The sequence below is a fragment of the Physeter macrocephalus genome, chromosome 14, assembly GCF_002837175.3.
Source record: "Physeter macrocephalus isolate SW-GA chromosome 14, ASM283717v5, whole genome shotgun sequence".
Classification (NCBI taxonomy): Eukaryota; Metazoa; Chordata; class Mammalia; order Artiodactyla; family Physeteridae; genus Physeter; species Physeter macrocephalus.
The window spans coordinates 60,917,111-60,937,952 of NC_041227.1; the positions used below are offsets into that span (position 1 = coordinate 60,917,111).

The 20,842-nt window shown below is 43.8% G+C and overlaps 1 protein-coding gene across 4 annotated transcripts in view; it reads left to right on the forward strand.

Moving 5' to 3' along the window:
- TMC5 (transmembrane channel like 5) overlaps positions 1-20,842 on the forward strand; it is a 43,650-nt gene extending 22,808 nt beyond the window's left edge. For 3 of the 4 annotated variants that reach the window (XM_024123602.1, XM_024123603.1, XM_024123605.1), the window contains 11 exons: positions 2,078-2,229; positions 6,397-6,475; positions 7,247-7,344; positions 8,755-8,850; positions 12,379-12,454; positions 12,633-12,766; positions 15,471-15,644; positions 17,289-17,367; positions 18,477-18,581; positions 20,025-20,067; positions 20,796-20,842. In XM_024123602.1, the coding sequence (XP_023979370.1) occupies positions 2,078-2,229; positions 6,397-6,475; positions 7,247-7,344; positions 8,755-8,850; positions 12,379-12,454; positions 12,633-12,766; positions 15,471-15,644; positions 17,289-17,367; positions 18,477-18,581; positions 20,025-20,067; positions 20,796-20,842 (1,083 nt within the window). The remainder of the gene's footprint in view (positions 1-2,077; positions 2,230-6,396; positions 6,476-7,246; positions 7,345-8,754; positions 8,851-12,378; positions 12,455-12,632; positions 12,767-15,470; positions 15,645-17,288; positions 17,368-18,476; positions 18,582-20,024; positions 20,068-20,795) is intronic. The other variant, XM_024123604.1, reaches the window with a different exon arrangement.

Below are 20,842 nucleotides of genomic sequence, written 5' to 3' on the forward strand. Positions count from 1 at the left end.
CCCGGACCGGGGCACGATCCCGTGTCCCCTGCATCGGCAGGCGGACTCTCAACCACTGCACCACGAGGGAAGCCCTTTTTTTTTTTTTTTTAAATGATATGAACTCTGAGACTAATTGGCTGGGTGGACAAAGTACTGTTTTTCTGTAGATTTCAGTCTTCTGGAAAATGGGGCTAATTTTAGCCCATTTTGCCAACCCCTAGAATTGTGGTGCAGGTTGGTCTGATTGTGTCACTTTCTTTAATGGCTTCCCATTACTCTAAATATAGAAAAGTATAAATATAAAATCTGTCCTCCATGGCACGATTGATAGATCTTTTGTGATGTGACCCCTGCCCACATCTCTAGCCTCAACACCCCACAGCCACCCATATCTCACACCAGCAACACTAAATGGTGTGTCCATAGTTCCCTGAACACACCATGTTTTTCCTCATCTCTGGATGGGAAACATTCATCCTGCACTGCCCTTCCCCACTTCCCTTCATCTGGCAAACTCCTCCTTTTCTTCCTCTAGACCTCAGCGTGAGTGACACTTCCTCCAGGAAGTCTTTTCTCAGCATCACCACCCTTACTAGATTGAGTTAGGTGTGCCTGACTCTGCAGTCTTTCCCTGTGCGCTGGTCACCTGCAGCATTGAAAATGCTTGTTTATGCATCTGTCTCTTCAAAAGAATAGCCAGGCACCTGGTCCAATACCTGGTACATAGTAGGTGCTCAACCCAATGGATGAAAAACCGAAGGAGCCAGCAAGAAAATGGGTGTGAGATTATGTAAACCTAAGGCTTTGTCATTAACCGTATTAAAGATTGCCCTGAAAGAGCCAAAATTGAATCACAGTCCTGTGGGGTCTGGCACTGCCTACCTAGGGTGGAAGCTGTGACAGGGCAGTTGTAGGTATAAAGGAGACTTCTGAGTTTCTCCTTGACCTGGAAGGTTTTCTTCACACTCACCTGAAGTGAAGGAGGGCAACTAAGGAGGAAAGGAGGTAGAAGTGGAATCTTTCCCATTGTTTGAACGTCTGCCTGTGCCAGGCAGGATCAACCCTCTGCACAACTCCAGGGGTCGCCTTCGCTGGCAGCTACAGTTTCTCGTGAATGGTGCCCCCAGCTGAGTCGTTTAGCAGCCCTGCGGCTAGACGTTCCCTTATTTGGTCTCACTTAATTCTTACAATGTCTCTGTGGGTTACGTGATAATCTCCCTATCATGTAGATTGGGACAGAGGCTCAGAGAAGCTATGCATCTGGTTCGAAACCTTGCAGTTTATAAGCATGGGGGAGGCAGCATTTGACCCTAGGTTACTGTGGCTCCAAAGATACTGCCAGAAGTACATGTGGTGCTTTCAGAACCATCCAGAAGTAGATAGAGGCAGAGTCAGGCCTGGGGGTGGGGAATGGGAAATTGTCAGACATGAGATAAATCCACTGGAATCCCTTACCCCAAGGGCATCTGGCAGAGGGGCAGCCCAGTCTTCCCTCCAGCCAAACACCTGAAGGCAGGGGCGCCCCTCTGACCCTCATACAAATGTGCAGCATGTGCTAGCAGAGGCTCCCCTTGCCTCAGCACCTGAGGACAGGTGAAGCCTGGTGAAATGAACAAGGGCATGCAGGAGAGGGGAGGAGAAATTCCCTTGTGTGGTAGCTTCAGTGACTCAAGCTTTTGCTCCAAAGGCCAGGAGCACATTCGCATTCTTCCAAACCTCTTGGTAAGGAAAGTAAAGTCACAGAATGGCTGTTGGAGCTCAGGTCCCTGAGTCTGATAGACCAGGGTTCGAATCTGCCACTTCCTAGCTGGGTGACCTTGGGCAAGTATCTTCACCTCTCTGAGCCTCAGGTTGTCCATCAGTTAAGTCTATTAACACCCACCTGCTGGGCTGTAGTGGGAATTAAAGCGTCATGTGGGTAATTCTCGGCCCAGGGTAAGTGCTGGATAAATGGTACCATAATAGCTAACCTCAGAGGATCTACTTCTGCGGTTTTCCCATCGTGACGGTGGGGGTGGGGGGAGTCTTGTGAGTCAGGCAGAGAGGGGTCCAGTGTACAGTCGGCATCTTGATTCTCTCCCTCCATCCCCTGTAGTTCCTGAAAAACCATGAGAACCCCGGGGCGGTACTGTTACTGCCTTTCGTTGTGTCTTGCATCAACCTGGTCGTGCCTCGCTTCTACTCCATGTTCAGGCTGGTGGAGCGCTATGAGATGCCAAGGCATGAAGTCTACATCCTCCTGATCCGGTAAGTGTGGCTATCACTCCCCACACCAGCTTCCATTTTTATGGAGGGAAATGGATGGAAGCTAGAAAGGGTTACACTCAAGTATCAAAGTTCTGTTTTCCAGAAAGAATTTCAAGAGCAAAGTGTGTTTTTATGGTATGGGTTAATAGCCACGAAGTCCAAAGAGCCCTGAGGAAATACAGTTATTGAGTACATCTGCCTTTTGCTCAGAGTAATGGCTTATCTTTCCCAATTGCTCCCAGCCTGAAGATTAACATAGTTCTCAGTTATGAGATGTACAGATGGGCAGGTTGTGCACTGCACAAATGTTCTTGGCTAAGGCGTTGTGTGGGGACTGATATCATCCAGTGTTCCCATGAGTCAAACTGTGAGGCCGAGTACCCACTGAATCATCCGGGAGGAACAGGTGCATTTTTGTAGTTCAGGCACCCAGATGGAATTGCTTTTTGGCAATTCATTGGCTGGGAAGGGGTGCCTTTTTGTGATTCCCACAAAGGCACTGTATGTGCTAGAGGTGACCCCACAGTTTTGATAAACAGAGTATAAAACTACCCAAATTGTGTCCTTATTGCTTCTTCCTGGCTAGTGCCCTGACCAGTTCCTGGTTATGGTGGTGTTTATAATGATAAGGCTGTACATGCAGATTGACTTTCTTTACAGATCAATTCCAGAGCCGTTACCTTACCATGGCCTCTGAGATCTGGCTCCTGGCCAGCTCTTCAACTTCATTTTCTACCTCCCCACCTCCTTCCTCAGTGCCCCCAGCCTTACTTGCCTTCTGATTGTTCACAAACATGCCAAACTGCATACCCACCTCAGGACCTTTGCACTGGCCATTCCTTGCTCCTGGAATAGCATATCTATGCTTATGTCTATGTTTATAGTTTCTTCATACAGATCTTAAACATTTCTGTTACCCTTAAATTTGTAACAAGCATATTTTAACACACACATACACATATATACACATATATGTTTTAGATCAGCAGTTAGCAAACTATGGCCTGCAGGCCCAGCCTGCCTCCCATTTTCATAAGTAAAGTCTTACTGGAGTGCAACCATGTCCACTGGTGACATATTATCTATGGCTGCTTTCCTGCTACAACTGCAGAGTTGGGACACAGACTGTATGGCCTGCAAGGCCAAAAATATTTACTGTCTGGCCTTTCACAGAAAAAGTTGGCTGACTTCTAAGATTAATATTTAGAGTTAATCTATATATGTATTATTCTCCTGAAGAAAAAAATCTGAGAACGCCTTCACTTCTACCCACCCTACATGTCTGGGTGCCTCCTTTCAATGGTTAGAAACAATTGGGATTTTGTGTGTGTGGTTAAAGAAACCATTTTAACCATTTTAAATGTACAATTCAGGGGCATAAAGCAATTTTTTGGGACATACACATTAAGTTTGACTGGCTTCTTTGCTCACCAGTGTTTGTTAAATGTATCCTACTTACAACTTCCTCATTTTATAACAGACAATAAGACATCATTTTAGAGTAGATCTCAGGATGGTCAGCCTTCTAAGTACTTCCACGTTCCCACATGTCTTTTATTTTGCCTTTCTACTTGAATGTGGGTTTGAGTGGGCCAAAGACTCTGTATTCTAACTACCTCTTCTGAGGTCTGCAGGTGTCGCTTTGAGGTTTTCTGACATCTAGCATGGTCAAATGATCACCCAGCTGCCCTTTCCAGACACTTCGTATTTGCTGTCTCTAAGCTCCGGGCAGCCTCCGAACTACCACAAGCTCTGAGGAAGTCCTCTGCCAAATTTGTTTTAAACTGGGGTTTTCTCCAACCCCTTTTCATATTTTAATCTTTTCATATTTTTATTTCTGCTTTCTATTTTCCATAAATTCCTCTGTATTTCTGGTCTGTCCTTGGTGACTTGTTTTCCTCTGCTTTATGGGTCTTTTAGCTTTTAACTTTTCTATCATTTCAATGGAATTTGGATAGAGAGGTGGTAGGCATGTATGCTCAGTGTGTCATTTTGATCTAATCCCTTTATCTAATTTGCATTTTTCTGATCCCAAGAGAGATTCATTTTCTTTTAATATATATTAGCCCTATGTATCGCTTCATAAAATATTTAAAATCTTCTCTACACGCAGAGAAAATGAGAAAGCTCAGAAATAGACAATCATTCTGACCTATGATAAGCTTCTCTTGGCTTAGAAGAGTGTGCTTTCTAGTTTAACCTGGAGTTATACTGGGGTAAATGTATATAAAGTTCTGACACCAATTCTGATGTGTGGGGTTTTCCCACATCCCTAAGCCATTCTCCACTATCAGTTGGTGTCCTATAATTTAATTCAACTCCGACACTATCTACCTGGAGATAGCGTCAGATCCCACAGGGTAAGGGCTCAGTCCCACAAGACTGCCCCCACCCCTACTTCAGATGCCAGTCGCAAATCCATGTTGTCACCTGGGCTTCTGACCGACTAGCTAGAGATCGGAGGTTCCAATGAACTTCTCCTCAGGTTTGATTAGTTTGCTAGAGCGGCCCACATAATTCAGAGAAACACTTTACTTACTAAATTACTGCTTTATTATAAAAAGATATAACTCAGGGACAGCCAGGTAGAAGAGATATGTAGGGCAAGGTTTGGGGAAGGGGTGCGGAGATTCCTTTCCCTCTCAGAGATTTCCACTCTCTCCAAATATTGTCCTGTCACTAATCCGGAAGCTCTCTGAACCCCCTCCTTTTGGGTTTTTATGGAGGCTTCATTATATAGACATGATTGATTAAATGATTGGCCACTGGTGGTTGAACTCAATCTCCAGCCCCCTCTCCCCTCCCTGGAGTCTGAGACAGGCAAGCTGAGTTCAGACCTTCTAATCACAGGATTGGTTGTCATGGCAACCAGCCGCTAACCTTAATAGACCTCGGGGCTTCCCAACAGTCACTTCATTAATATAACAAAAGGCACCTTGATCGCTCTCCTCATTCAGAAAATTCCAACGGCTTTAGGGGCTCAGTGCCAGAAAAGGGAAAGAAGACCAAATACATGTTTCTGATTATAAATCACAGTATCACTGTATACTAAGGTGTTAATCCAGTAGCTATTGAGGGTCTACTATAGGCTAAGCACTGGGTAAGAGGTTTGGGATCTGGAGTTGAAAAGACAGATCCTGTCCCTTTCTTCACAATGTTGTCTAGCGCAATGGTTCTCAACTTTTAGCATGCACCAGAATTACCTGGAGGGATTGCTGGGCCCCAACCCCAGAGTTTCTGATTCAGCAGATCCAGGTTGGGGCCAGGAAATGTGCCTTTCTAACAAGTTTACAGATGCTACTGCTGGTCTGGGGACCACACTTTGAGAATCACTGGTCTAGTGGTGCATGATTCTTGGCACACCAATGCTGAGGACTTCTTAAAACCAGAAGGTATTGATTTAGGCAAAGTGACTGGGTTTAAGACCTCAGGCTGTGAAATCAGCTGGTCCTCGGTTTGAACCTTTGCCATGCCCCTAAACAAATAGTGTGATCTCATCCAAGTTATTTCATCTCTCTGCGTTTCAGTTTCCTCATCGGTAAGATAGGCATAAAATACTATCTACCCGATGACAGAGTTGTAAAGATTAAGAGGGATGATTTGATAAAGTGCTTAGCATGTTTACTGTCCATGGTAGCACCTGATGAATAGTATGTATATGTACTACTATTACAGTGAGAAATGAAATCCGGTAGTTTGGAGATACCTAAAAGAAGGTGTATCAGTCAAAATAAATGAGGTTAAACTGTGGTAACAAACATCCCCCACCTCGAACTCTCAGTGGTCTAGAATACAAATGTTTACTTCTTGTCCATGCTACATGCCCATTGTGGATTGGCAGGGGATTTCTGCTCATGTTAGTCACTCAGGGATCCAGGCTGAGATTGCAGCAACCATCTCAAATACTTCTGATTGTCATTCCAGAGGGAAGACAGTGAGTCTTGAAGGGTCTCACTGGCATTTAAATGCTCTAGTCTAGAAATGACACAAAATGACATACATAGTTTCTGCTCACAACTCATTTGCCAGATCTAGCCATATAGTCCCACTCAACCACAGGGGGGCAGGAATTTCCATCCTACCATATGCCCCAAAGGAAATATTGGCAAACAGCACTAATGACTGCTGTGGAGGGTAATGGCAGTTGTTTTTGCTTCTGTTTTTTAGAAACATCTGTCTGAAATTATCAATCATTGGAATTCTTTGTTACTATTGGCTCAATATTGTGGCCCTGGCTGGTGAAGAGGTGAGATTTCCATGCTGTTTTGCCTTAAGTTTGCCTTTGACCGCCAGGAAGGAAGTGAGTTTCTCAAGAGCTTCTGCTTATGATATAGAGCAGATATTATGTTATTTTTCCATCCATCTGTCCATCTACTTATCCATCTATTCATCTAATCATCCATCAATTCTTCCATCCATCCTTCCATCCATCCTTGGGCTGTACACCTGAAACTTTCCTCATTCAGCCAAATCTAAAATCTCCCAATCTATCAGCTCATAGCACTGACTTCCTACAGAGGTAACTAACCACCAGTTTCATAAGCTGATTAATTCAACCTTCCCGTTTGTGCTAGTCTGCTAAACCTCTAGGCCACTTTCTTAATCAAGAAAATATTAATTGATTTTTCATAAGGTTAATAAGCAAAAGGAGTGGAGGCATTATTAGCCATTGACACCTCCTGCTCTCCTTGGCTGAGAAACGGGATCCAGAGGGCATAGGACAAAGAAGAAAAGTGTTAAAGGGGAGAGCTAGCGAGAAGGGAAAGTTTGGGTACCTGAGGAGGGCAAGCCTTAGTGGGGGAAGAAGAAGCACAGGAAGAGAATAAACATTCTTGAAAACAAATTCACCCTAAAGGTGCATTTCTGTTGAGAGTGGGTCTGCTTTTCTGGGCACGCAAAAATTCGGTCAAACTAAGCCACCAGCCACATTCTTATGAGCACAGGGGGCCAGGAACAGATGGGAACTAAGTGGAGACAACAGCCTTCTCCCACATCCCAAATCTTGTTTGCCTTCCAGTGTTGGGAAACCCTCATTGGCCAAGAAATCTACCGGCTCCTTCTGATGGATTTTGTGTTCTCTTTAGCTGATTCCTTCCTGGGGGAGTTCCTGAGGAGGTAACTATTTGTCTGTCTCGAGTAATTATATCTGATGTCGTAACCAGAGCCATAGTCCTGGATGAGCATGAAGTGTGGGTCCCTTCTGTACTCTAAGTATATGTTGTTCTAAGTCTGCCTATTGTCCTTTGAAATATTGTTTTCTTCTGAATTAACTGAAATTTCCTCTTGACCTGACAGTCCTGTTGTCAAAGTTCATTTAGTTCAATTGGCCCTATGCAATCTCCTGAGAAAGTTCTAGAAATTAAACACAGAAACAGAGAGTCATTTGAAATCTTATCCACAATAGACCATTTAAATATTCTAGTCTATGTATATTCCCCCAGATTTGTCTATGCACTGCTTTGTGTGTGTGTATACTATATAATTTTCAAAGACAAACATGGGGTCACACTGCAAAATCGCTGTAGAGTTTGCTCTTACTAATTCTGTCAGTATGCCTTGTCATCTTTCCATGCTTGTACCTATAGATGTATCTCATTGCTTTCATTGAATTTAATTAATGCACTAATTTTTATTTTAGACTCCAGGTGTGCAGGATTAGGGCAATGTCATCATTGGCCCATGTGTGGTCCTCTTTTATGTATTCATTTATTTTATAATAATATTATGAGCATCTCATTCCTAATAGACATTTACTTATTTTTGCAAGTTGCCCTAGTGATAAGCTGGCATGGCACAATACTGATTCCTTCCTCAGTAGGTAGGTTAAAAGCCAAATTTCCTCACTCAGTTTGCCCAAACTCACTTTTAGTTCAGCCTCTGTCCAGGGTCTGGACATAAAGGTGAGAAGTTTTTTGTTGTTGTTGTTGTTTTGTTTATTTTTTACAACAGTTTTTTACTGGCAATTCCTCCGTAAGAAAAAAAATCAAAGTGGTCTCAAGTTTCTTCAGAATAAATAGGGACGTAGGGTTCCTCCTTGTGGATTTAGAAAACAGGGAAACACCATTAACTCAATAGCAGTAACTGAAAGCTGAAAATTTTTCAGTTTATTTGGGTTGAGAGTGCTGAGTTTGGTCCCTGAAAAAAAAGGTTTAACAAGCAAAAGGTGGTATAAACAAGATAATAGTTGGGATAATTTAAGTAATTATCTCATTTAAATAATACCTATTTTAAATTCATAATTAATTATGTCTAAATAGTAGTTGGGATAATTTAAATAATGTTCTCTAGAATTTTTTTGAACTACTTTCGCACGCAGTACCTCCATTCAAATGCATTGTGTTAATTCCATTTTCCCTCAATTATTTCTTCAAAAACATGCTCACACTTGGAATTTTCAGAAATTTGCGAGGAAACTTATGACTTTATTCCAAACTGGTGAGGATTTGTCCTCCTTTGTCGATTGTGAGGAATCTTTTGAAGGAGGGAGTTGATGGTTTGGGTACTAAACTCATTACATTTTCACAGAATCATTGGGATGCGGCTTATCACAAGTCTTGGCCTACAGGAGTTTGACATTGCCAGGAATGTCCTAGAACTGATCTACGCACAAACTCTGGTGTGGTAAGTTTTGACAATCTTTGGCTTGGCCAGTGGTTCCAGCCTGACTGTGGACTTGGAGTTTTGGTGGCAACGCCCAGAATCTGTGGTTTTTCGAAGCTGCATAGGTGATACCAAATCCAGCCAGTCTGAGAACCATGAATTCATGTCCCAGACTGTTCTTTTCCTTTATGAGGACTTCAGCCAAGAATCAACATAGAGCAGGGATTCCTAACCTGGAGGGCCCCGGGCCGTATCCAGCCTGCAAGTGTGTTTTGCTTGTCCGATGCAGTGCTTTTTCTAAAAATTTGAATTAACCACCAGCATTTAAGAATCAGGAGATTTCACATAAAATTTAAAATTTCTGGCTTCTCCCCAAAAAAGGAAAGATCTAGATCCTCTCCCATTATGGTAACAATTGGCTGGCTCTTGAACTGGGGTGAGTGGTTCCAGTTTGCTGCAGACCCACCTTGAACTATTGTCTCCCCAGTATTGATTTGCCATTTCTTGTTGCCCTTATGCTGTCAGTTTTTTATGGTAGAAAACTTTACTTTGTATTGATATCTCAACAGAACTGGGAAAATAAAGGCAGAGAAGGTTGCCTTACACTTGATCTGCTTCACTCCCTGGTGGTGGGGCCCTGGTGGGACCTCTGTAGCCTTTGGGGTTTGCCACCTCAATTTTGGCAGTTGTGCATGTGTACACGTGCACGTGTGTGTGCGCGCGTGTGTGTGAGCATGCACGTGCGTTTTGAGGATAGCCAGCTAGTTGCATCAAATTTTGGACAAGCTCACCTCGAAACTCAAACCAATAGCCAGTGACTATTTTTATTTATTTATTTTAACATGATGTAGCTAATGCCAGAATTCTGCATGGCATATTACATTGCCAGGTTCCATCTTTTGGGGGGTTGCTAATCTGAAAGTAGGAGATTTGGAGTTGGATAAACTTGGATTCTGGCGCTGGCTCTTCTACTCACTGAGGTCGCTGAGCTTCTCTGAGCCTCAGTCTCCTCATCTGTCAAATGCACGTAATAATAGCAGCCTTTGAATTGTGTTGAGGATTAAATCAGATGATACAAGAAAACTGCTTTGCAATCTCCAATATGCCATACAACTGTAAAGTGCTTTATTTTCCAACTCTTTAAAGTTGCCCCGGGTGATTTGGCTATCTGCAAATAACTCACTAATGTCAATGAATTTATTTTTGGACGTGGTGAGGACTTTTTCTTTGTGTAGTTTAGGTGATGCATTTGCACACCTGCCAGGTCACCCACTGGCAACTGGGCAGTTTACAAAGGCCTTTGACTCACATTATCTCAGTGAACAGGATGCCGTTGGGCAAATAACATAAACTCTCTCTAAGCCTTAGTTTTCTAATCTGTAAATGGGGGCGATGCTCGTACCTACTTCACGGGGTTTTGGTAAGGATTAAATGAGAAAATGTATGCATTAAGTGCTTAGTGAGTAACTGATTCAGAAATGTTTATAAGTAGGGATATTATATGGCTGTTGTTATCCTTAAGGGCTCTTTTTTAAAAATTGTAGTAAAAAACACATAACATAAAATTTACCATCTTAACCATTGGTAAGTGTACAGTTCGGTAGTGTTGAGTACATTCACACTGTTGTGTGACCAATCTCCAGAACTTTTTCACCTTGCAAAATTGAAACTCTGTACCCATTAAACAACAACTCCCCATTCCCTCTCCCCTCCAGCCCCTAGCAACCAGCATTCTACTTTCTGTTTCTTTGAGTTTGACTAGTCTAGATACTTCATATAAGTGGACTCACATAGAATTTATCTTTTTGTGACTCGTTTATTTCACTTAGCATAATGTCCTCCAGATTCATCCATACAGCATGTGTTAGTTAGAATTTCCTTCCTTTTTAAGGTTGAATAATATTCCATTGCGTGTATGTACCACATTTTGTTAATCCATTCATCTGCCAGTGGACACCAGGGTTACTTATGCTTTTCAGCTATTGTGAATAATTCTACTATGAATATGGGTGTACAAATATATCTTTGAGACCCTGTTTCCAATTCTTTTTGGTATATACACAGAAGTGGAATCGCTGGATTGTATGGTACTTATAAGCACTCAAATGTTTTGTTGTTTAATAAGTAATGTGGGTAAGTCATCTGATTCAGTATCCAGGTTTTTGAATCCTAGAGGCTGAGCCCTCATACTATTGACCATTTGACAGAGATTCCCAAGGGAAGTGTTAGCTTCGAGGCGGGAAAGCTTACCATGAGATGCTCATTATTACTTCTGGGCCTTTAAGGTTTTTGTTAATAAATCATAAATAAGCACAATCGGAAACACACATATCTTTTCCTTTCTCCGTGGCAATTATAGATTTAATCTCTGTGGGTTTTAGGAGAATATTGTCTTTGATGATGAGCTTTAAAAGAAGATAATAGAATGACAGAAATTGAGTGTATGTTAGGGATGATGGTAGAAAATGAGGTGAGGAAAATGTTTCCCAAACTTTAGTCTTTTGTACACCAGCCTGCCTATTTTTTGGGCATATCTATCTATCACCTGTACTGTTTTTGACTTAATATTATCTTTTAAATTACTTGCCTTTTTAAAATTTAAATATATTTTTAATGGGTCTTTATTTTATCATCATCAATGGAAAATCATATCATTTGACAGAAATTGCAAGTAATTTGAAAAATAAAATCAATCCCATCACAAAAAGTCATTAAATTCTAGCTGGATGCTGCTGTCTGTCAAGGCTCTCAGTCTAAAGACTGCTTCTTTTTTTAAAGAAATGGAGGTTGGCAAGCGTTAGGACTTAAAGACATTCTAGCACCAAACTGAGATTTTTTTTTTTTCTTTTGGCCTCAGAAGCACTGGGGAGAGCTGAGTTTGTAACTCGATGCAGTTTAATGCCTGTCCCTGCAGGACCTCAGGCCTTCTTGAATGCCAAAGGGGGAGGAGGAGTTCACATCCCACATTTGGGACACCTGGATTAGGGCTGGCTGAAGGCCTCTGGTGGTTTAATTAATGGCTGTGTGGGTAGCGTTCTCTGCAAAATCTCTTTTCCAGAGCTGTGGATACTGTGTATGGTGGGATTTGCCTGGTTTGCTGTATTGAAATCAGTCTCCCTCTGTATGAGTTTTCTAGGGTGGCTATAACAAAGTGCCACAGACCGGGTGGTTTAAACCACACAAATTTATTTTCTCACAATTCTGGAGGCTCGAAATCCAAGATGAAGGTGTCGGCAGGGTTGGTTTCCTCTGAGGCCTCTGTCCTTGGCCTGTAGATGGTGCCTTCTTCCTGTGCCCTCACGCGGTCTTCTTCCCTCTGTATGAGTCTGTTAGGGCCCACATGAGGTTAGCGGCCTCATTTTACCTTAATTATCTCTTTAGAGGCCTTATCTCCAAATACAGTAGCATTCTGAGGCACTGGGGGTTAGGACTTCAACATACGAGTTTTGGAGGGACAGAATTCAGCCCATAACACCCTCTTTCCCTGCCCTCCACACGGATTCCCTGTGTCTCCCCTGATCTCTGACACTCATCCCCTTTGTCTCATAGGATTGGAACCTTCTTCTGCCCTCTGCTGCCCTTTATCCAAATGATTACTCTTTTCATCATGTTTTACGTCAAAAATGTGAGTCAGTCTGAAGGTGGGACCAGTCGGCTTTGCTCAGTCCCATGTGACCCAGTGGTGGCTGGAATTGGGTGTGGGGGTGTGCTGGGAAAGGGGTCAGGGAGCTGGGGTCTGGCTGGGGTCCCTCTGGCCTGCTTCTCCGGCTACAGAAGGGAGGTGACTTCTTCTCTTTCTTCAGATCAGCCTGATGATGAATTTCCAGCCTCTGAGCAAAGCCTGGCGGGCGTCACAGATGATGACTTTCTTCATCTTTTTGCTCTTTTTCCCGTCCTTCACCGGGGTCCTTTGCACCCTGGCCATCACCATCTGGAGGTAGGAGATGGCAGCCTTGGGGTGGGTGCGTGTTTTAAAAGGTAGGTTTTATCATTCTTCAGGTGTGGTGAGGTCAACAGATCAGGAGACGACTGCCACTGAAAAAATAATTTGTTATATACTCACAGACCCCAAAGGGAGGGGGCACATCACACAATGGGGGGCCACATGGGGAGGCACCAGGGTCCCTCTGAGGCAGAGGGAGAGAGCAGTCAACGTGGTCAAAGTCTTTATTGTGGTTTTGGTGGGGAGGAAAGGGAAAGGCAGGGTTAGCAGGCTTAGGAGGGGTGAGTTTGAATAATCTCAGCAGGCTCTGGGGTATAGGGACCCTCTGGAGTTGGCTGGTATGTGGCCCTGGGGTGATGGGGGCAGAGGAACAGCGCCCAGAGTGTGAGCGCTTGAGAGAGAGGAGGTGGAGGTGGGATGGGGGCTCAGGTTTGCATATGAAAGGCATGCTTTGCAGGCTAGCCCTGGGAAAGGCAATTCTCTCCAGGATCAGTAAGGCCCCAGATGTCACAGATCAGAATAAAAAGACATGCGTAATTCAGTGTTTAACCCAAGTTGCCTTGGCAACCAACAGATGCTACAACCAAGGGAGGCAATATATCCAAGTTGGGTCACCACCCGCCAGGTGCCCAGTCTTGACGGCACAGCTTCCTTACTTCCTCCAAGTTCTGCAGCTTCCCAGCTGGGGAGAAGGCAGCGCTCCACATTCAAAACAGAACTTCCTCTAATGAACTGAAAGGCCCTGTCTGGTCAGGCTCTGTCTTACCTCTCCAACCTCACCCCCATGGCTCCATCCTACTCCAGCCTCAAGGCTCTCAGTCTGTTCTGGGACCCTGAGAGCCTCTCCTCACATGGGATGGGGTTACATCTTTGAAGTGCTCTCCCCAGTCCCTTTGCTTGGCGGCCTTCCTTCCACCCTCATCTCAAAAGTCCTCCTGAAGACCTGACTTTCACCACCATCCTCATCTTCTGTCAGCAACCCCCTCCTCTCTCTCTCTCAGGGTGGTTTCCTTTGTTCGCTCCCTAGTTCGTGTCAGAAATGCCTTTGAATCTTTGTTTAACTGCATACTCATTGCTTGACCATCTTTCCCACTGGAACCTGGGAGGGCAGGTATCATGTCTGTCTTGTTTACTGCGGACTCTCCAGGGCTTAGTATCTAGCACAGAGCCTGGTACTGATCTCGAGGAGACAGCAGTGAGCGTTGGCTTGAAGCAGGATCTTAGTTCCCTGCCCAGGACTTGAACCTGGGTAGCCTGGCTGAAAACCAGGAATCCTAGCTGCTAGACCAGCAAGGGCTAGAGGCTAGAAGCAAAGTTCCCCTGGCTCTTGCCCCGTTTGAAAGCAAGAATGTTTCAAGGAGGCAAAAAGTGTAAAAACAGGTACAAAGTTTATTAGAGACACAACACAACAGCAAGTGGGAGAGCACCAAGAATATTTCAAGGAGGCAAAAACTGTAAAAACAGGTACAAAGTTTATTATTAGAGACACAGCATAGCAAGTGGGAGAGCACACAGGGAAACAGTTTTTTAAATTTAAGACAGAAGCAAGGCAGAGATACACACCTGGAGAGAAAGAGTGTGGGTGTACTCCCTAATGAGGAGGAGTGCAGTAAAGAGGCGGTTAGGTCATTTATATAGAGCAGTTCTTCCAGGTCTTTGTTTACCTTTGGCCAATTACCTGGTTTCTTTTTCCACACCTGACCTGCCCTGGGGCCCTCCCCAGCATGCGTGCACAACTTTTAGCCAAGATGGATTCCAGCGCAGAGGCCTGTGGGAGGCTTGGCATCACCTATTATGGGATGGCGCCCCCTCCTTTTCAACCCCAAGGAGCCTTTCTGCGCATATGTAGTCAGGGAGGTCTCCCTGACCTCAAGAAGGAGAAACATGTGTTCTCTTTATCTCTTATCTGAGCAGGACTCAGCTCCTCTCTGCCCCTGCCATTACTGTTAAAGTGTCCACTGGAGACAAAGTCCAGCTATTTACCCTGCTCCTGTTGTTATTTCTATCTGGAAGTATAGAAAGGAAACTGGCTGTAAATGTCTAACCTGGAGCCCATCTATCTCCTGCCTCAGCACAAGGGCAGTAAACCTTTGTAGAATGAATGAGCAACCGACCACAAAACAAGGGAGTTGATTTTTAGGATACTCATGGAACTGGAATCACGAGGACCTCAGCGGCTTCAGGGCAGAGGCTCTTCTGTTCTGTGATGTCCTTGACTCTCTCGCCGTGTTTACTCTCTTTTCTCTCTTCCTAACCAGTTCCTTGTTGCCTTCTAGTTTGTGCTTATTCACAACAACCGACTTCATGTGGCCATTATTACCACAACTCCAGCTTCCCTAGATTACAACCTCCCATCTTTGTATTTCTTAGTTCAAGTTCCTAAGGAAGAGAGTCTGATCATCCCAGTTCATTTCTTTGTGCCAAGATGCCACTTAGGTCTCTGCCTGGTCTTTGGATTGGTTACGGTTGGATCAGGTGATAGCCCTGTCCAAGAGCTGGTCCTTGGAATGCGGGTCATGGAAACAAAACACACCAGCTGGGGCTGTGGGCCAGAGGGGTTCCTTTGCAGGGGGATGTGGGTGGAGCAGGTAAGAATTGCTGGTTCCATGTTCAGAGCCCAGAAATGACTGGGCTATTCTAGAATAAGCTATACCTGAGTCTGGCACTAGAGATGCTTCTCTGTCCCTTGTTTTATCAGATTGAAACCTTCAGCTGACTGTGGCCCGTTTCGAGGTCTGCCCTTCTTCATTCAGTCCATCTACAGCTGGATTGACACCCTGAGTAAAAGGCCCAGCTACCTGTGGGTTGTTTGGATCTACCAGAACCTCGTCGGCAGCGTGCACTTCTTCTTCATCCTCACCCTCATTGTGTTGTAATTGGGGGCCCTTGGAAAACTAGGGGGGGAGATACCTCATCTACACGTCATGTGGGCAGCCGAGGGGTGTTTGATGGGAAGGCAGACTACAGTGAGGCTCAGTGTTCTGGGTCATCCTGACTCTGCCCTTGAATTTTTCTAAAAGTTATTTAATATCTTCTTATCATTTTTGGGGGGGGTCTGTTTTACGAAGAAAGCAATACCTGCTCCGCTCCCTCTTAAGAAATAACACGAAAACAAAAAGAAAAAACTGGATATGAGAGTGCGTAGGAAAATTATTGTGTGATTCTTTCTGAGGCTGTGATTATGTTAAAGTCGGTTGGGTGCTATTGATATGTGGGTTAGTGTACTTTCATTTTTTAAATTAAAAAAAGATTTCTGACTTCTTGTGAAAAAGTGGAAGATCTGCCAAGACCGGGCCCATTTTCCTGCACGAACAGTTGGTCGGCTGACGGCTGCCTTTCTTTAGAAGCCCCGTCCTGATGGCATTTGAGACTGCAGCTCCTCTGGTAGAGAGACACAACTCAACAGCACAGACTAGTGGAACCAGTTGATTGTCGAGTGACCCCTCAATTTTACAGATGGAAGTGATAAGACTTACAGAGAAGGGCTGACTTGCAGAGATAGTTTCCAGGTTGCAGAGCCTGTTAATTGCAGAGGGGGCTAGAACCTGGGTCTCCCGGCTCTTGGTCATGCCCTCCCTCCCAACTCTGGGTTGCCATTGGCCCCCTTAATTAAAACGGGGAGTTTTCTAGTGCCTTGCTCCTCTAAACTTCTAATTCACTGGGGCACTTGTTAGAAATGCAGACTCTCTGGCCCTACCCCAGACCTCCAGCATCAGCATCTGCATTTTAACAAAATCCCAGGAAGTCTGTACCACAATGAAATTTGAACAGCACTGTCCAGATTCACAAACTCTGGCTGCACATTAGAATCATGTGCATTTAAAAAATACCGTTAGGGAGTTCCCTGGTGGCCTAGTGGTTTGGATTCTGGGCTTTAACTGCTGTGGCCTGGGTTCAATCCCTGGTCAGGGAACTGAGATCCCGCAAGCTGTGTGGCATGGCAAAATAAAATAAAATGAAATGAAATAAAATGAAATAAAATAAAATAAAAAACTGTTAAGTGTTTTCACCACAAAAAAATAATAATTATGTGACATGATAGGGGTGTCAGCTGACACTAACACAAAGTTATACGTCAATTATATCTCAATAAAAATAAAAATAAAGCTAGATTGGGGTAAAGTTTGCACAACTGTATAAATTGACTAAAACTCAGTGAACTACACTTAAACTGAGTACATTTTGTAACGTGTAAACTGCCTCAGTAAAGCTATAAAAAGAAGAAGAAATACTGATGTCTGGCCTTGTGCTCAAAAAACCTCAAATAACTGATCTGAGGAGGGGCCGTGGCATGAGTCTTTTCTCCACCTCTCAGGTGATTTACGTGTAGAATGGTGAGAACCATTGCTATAATGTATTTAACCTCGAACTCACCCAGATACAACTTTGCAGGAACACTGGCTGGGCCAAAATCCATTTGCAAGCAAATAGAACAGCTCCTCTGTACCAGCTGAGATCCGGAGCCTGTAAAGCATTGGAGAGAGTGTCTGCCATTCTTTCTTTTCTTCTCTTCCAGAATCATCACTTACCTTTACTGGCAGATCACAGAGGGAAGGAAGATTATGATCAGAATGCTCCATGAACAGATCATTAACGTAAGTCCCATTGGATCCCTTTGTTATTCTCCCCTCCTTTTTAACATTTTGTAATGGAAATTTTCAAACATAGTCCAAAATAGAGAATAGTACAATGAGCCTTCCCACCACCTAGCCCTGACAACCATTAACCTTTGCATACTCTTATGTCCTCTACACTATCCCTTTGCTGTAAATCTCTGGATTATTTTCAAGCAAAATCCTAGCCTTTATATCATTTTATCTGTAGACTCTTCTATATGCCTGAGAGATACACACTTTTAAAAAACATAACCACGGTAGCAATCATCACACATAAAAGAAAATTTAATAATTCCTTACTATCATCTTATAGTCAGTCAATGGTCAGGTTTCCCCAATTGTCCCATTAAGTGTCTTTTTACAGCAGGATTACTCAAGTCAAAATCTGAAAAAGTGTCACATGTTGCATTTGGTTGATGTGTCGTTTACATTTCTTTCAATCTATAGCTGTTCACACTTCCTGCTTCTCTTGCCATTTATTGTTGGAGAAACCAGGTCTTTTGTCTTGTAGTCGTTCCCACATTCTGGATATATCTGATTTGTAACCCTGCAGTGGTGTTTAGCACATTTATTTCTTTTTTTTTCTTTTTTTTTAAGCAAGTTTTAATTTATTTTATTTATTTATTTTTGGCTGCGTTGGGTCTTCATTGCTGCGAGTGGGTTTTTCTCTGATTGCGGCGAGCGGGGGCTACTCTTCATTGCGCACGGGCTTCTCATCGCGGTGGCTTCTCTTGCTGGGGAGCAAGGGCTCTAGGCACACGGGCTTCAGTAGTTGCAGCAAGTGGGCTCAGTAGTTGTAGCGCACGGGCTTAGTTGCTCCACGGCATGTGGAATCTTCCCGGACGAGGGATCAAACCCGTGTCCCCTGCATTGGCAGGCGGATTCTTAACCACTGAGCTACCAGGGAAGTCCAAGCACATTTATTTCTTTAACCTCTATTTTAAAATTAAGGAAACTGGGCTTCCCTGGTGGCGAAGCCAATGTCTGGGACCCTACCTGCCTAAAAATCAACCTTTCCATCATTTGCTTCCCAACCCCACACCATCATTCATCCTCCATGTTTTTGTTTTTGTTTTCCTTCTTGGCAGGAGGGCAAAGACAAAATGTTCCTGATAGAAAAGTTGATCAAGCTGCAGGATACGGAGAAGAGAGCAAGCCCCACCTTGTTTATGCCAGAAAGGAGAGACGTGGAGGTGAGGCTGGAAGCCGCCTTGGGATCCCTGTGGCACAGATGTGCCCTCCTGGGAAAAGTGCATCAGGGAACTAGAATCACGTCAGGGCACTTCACTTTCTGTGTTTTAACATTTCTGTATTTTTTATTAAAAAAAATAATACGCATTCACCATGTTCTATGCCTGGCCCCATTCTAGGTGCTGGGGTTATCATGGTACCACAGTAGGGCTCTAGCCTCGTGGGGCTTGCCTGCATCTTTTCCATAACCCAACCAAACAGAAATATATCCCACTGAGATGAAAAATGGCTTGAAATCTCACCCCACTAGGTTAATGCCTCAGTGTATATTCTTCCAGATCTTTCCCCAAGGCATCTGCAAACAAGCATGCACTACTAACATTCTTGTTTATTTATTTATTACAAAAAAGGGGTTATATTTTACACATAACTCCCCCTCTCCCCGCTTAATAGTATATCTCAGACATTGTTTCAGTCTGTACCTACTTGGACATTTGGGTTGTTTACAGTTGTTTTTTTTTTAATACTAAAAACGATGTGTAATGAAACATTTTTTTTATTATAATTGTTTTATGTGAGTGTTTTATCTGCCACAGGCATGCACATGATAATGTTAATAGATATTGCCATATCACGCTCTTAAAAAGATTTTTACCAATTTCATTCTTAACGAGAGATGCCTGGAATCCTGCTCTAATACCAAAGCCTGTGCTGGCTTCCTTGGTGTCCTAGAAAATGTGGATAAACAGTAAACCCACGTTAACTCAAATGCTACTAGTTTTAGAAGTTATGATCTTGTCAGAAGAGACTGCCATGTCGTTTACTGCCTGTGCAAATTAATACCATCAGCACAACATAGGTAAGGGATCTAGAGGCCCAGCTCTAAATCCTTTGAAGGCAAGGATCATGAGTGTACCTTTGCAGGTCCTAATATATTACCTGGTATATATTGTAAATATCTGTGAAATGAATGATTAAATGAATGGAATCTGGGCTTCCCTGGTGGCACAGTGGTTGAGAATCTGCCTGCCAATGCAGGGGACACGGGTTCGAGCCCTGGTCTGGGAAGATCCCACATGCCGCGGAGCAACTGGGCCCGTGAGCCACAACTACTGAGCCCTGCGCGTCTGGAGCTTGTGCTCCGCAGCAACAGAGAAGAGTAGCCCCTGCTCGCCACAACTAGAGAAAGCCCTCGCACAGCAACGAAGACCCAACACACCCACAAATAAATTAAAAAAAAAAAAAAGAAAAGAAAAGAATGGAATCACTGCCCATAAAAAGTGAAACAAAACATGTTTGATATTTCTATGGCTGAATCTTGGTCTTAATCTGTCACCTGTTAATATTAAAATGGTGAGGGCTCACAAGTCTCGCCACTGATGCAGCAGGATCTGAGGCGTACACTCTCTTCTAGTGATGAGATTTCTTGTTTTCTTCTTTTTTAGCAATCTGGTCCTCTGCGTGTCAGAGAACACGATGCTGCTCGAGGTGAGTACCCGACTGGCACTGATGAAGGCCTAATTCATCCAGATGACAGGTCCCAAGACAGAGGGTCAGAACTGCTCCTCTATCAGTCACTCGTTCAATTGCAAGAACTGGCCCAAATTGGCTTTAGCCAAAACTCAACAATAATTCTTGCTTTAGATGTGGCCAGAAGCAGAGGCACACAGTATGTCACCAGAACCTGGTTTCTTTCTGTTCAGTTCTTTTCCATGTTATCTCCTGATAATTACAAGACAGCTTTCTTAGCTTCTTGTATCTTCTCAGATTCAAGTCTAGTGTGAAAGAGATCCAGATTCTCATTGTGTTTCATTGGATCTGAACCAATTGCTGTGGCCAAGAGACTGTGATGATTTCATTGGCCAGATCTGAGTTGCAGACCTCATCTCTAGATACAGGTGGTACAAACGTACAGACCACAGGGACTGAGAGAGTGGAGGAGGGTGGCTTTCCAAAGAAAACCTGTGGCTGATGCCAGGAGGGGAATGGATGCTGGGGAGGAAACAAACAAATAAACCCATCCACCTTTTTGGAATAGCATTCACTGACAGCATCCAATGATGGGAGTTCAAGGGAGAGAATTGAAGAAACTTAAAAGGAGGAGGCCAGGAAGGCCTGAGAAGCTGTGGGATCTTGAAAGTTAATTTGGTTTTTCCCTTGGAGATATGGGGCACTGTGCCTCTGTGCTAACTTCTCTTCTCCCGTATCAAACCCAGACCTGCGATTTAGGCGATCCGTTCAAGAAGATAATCCAAAGGCCTGA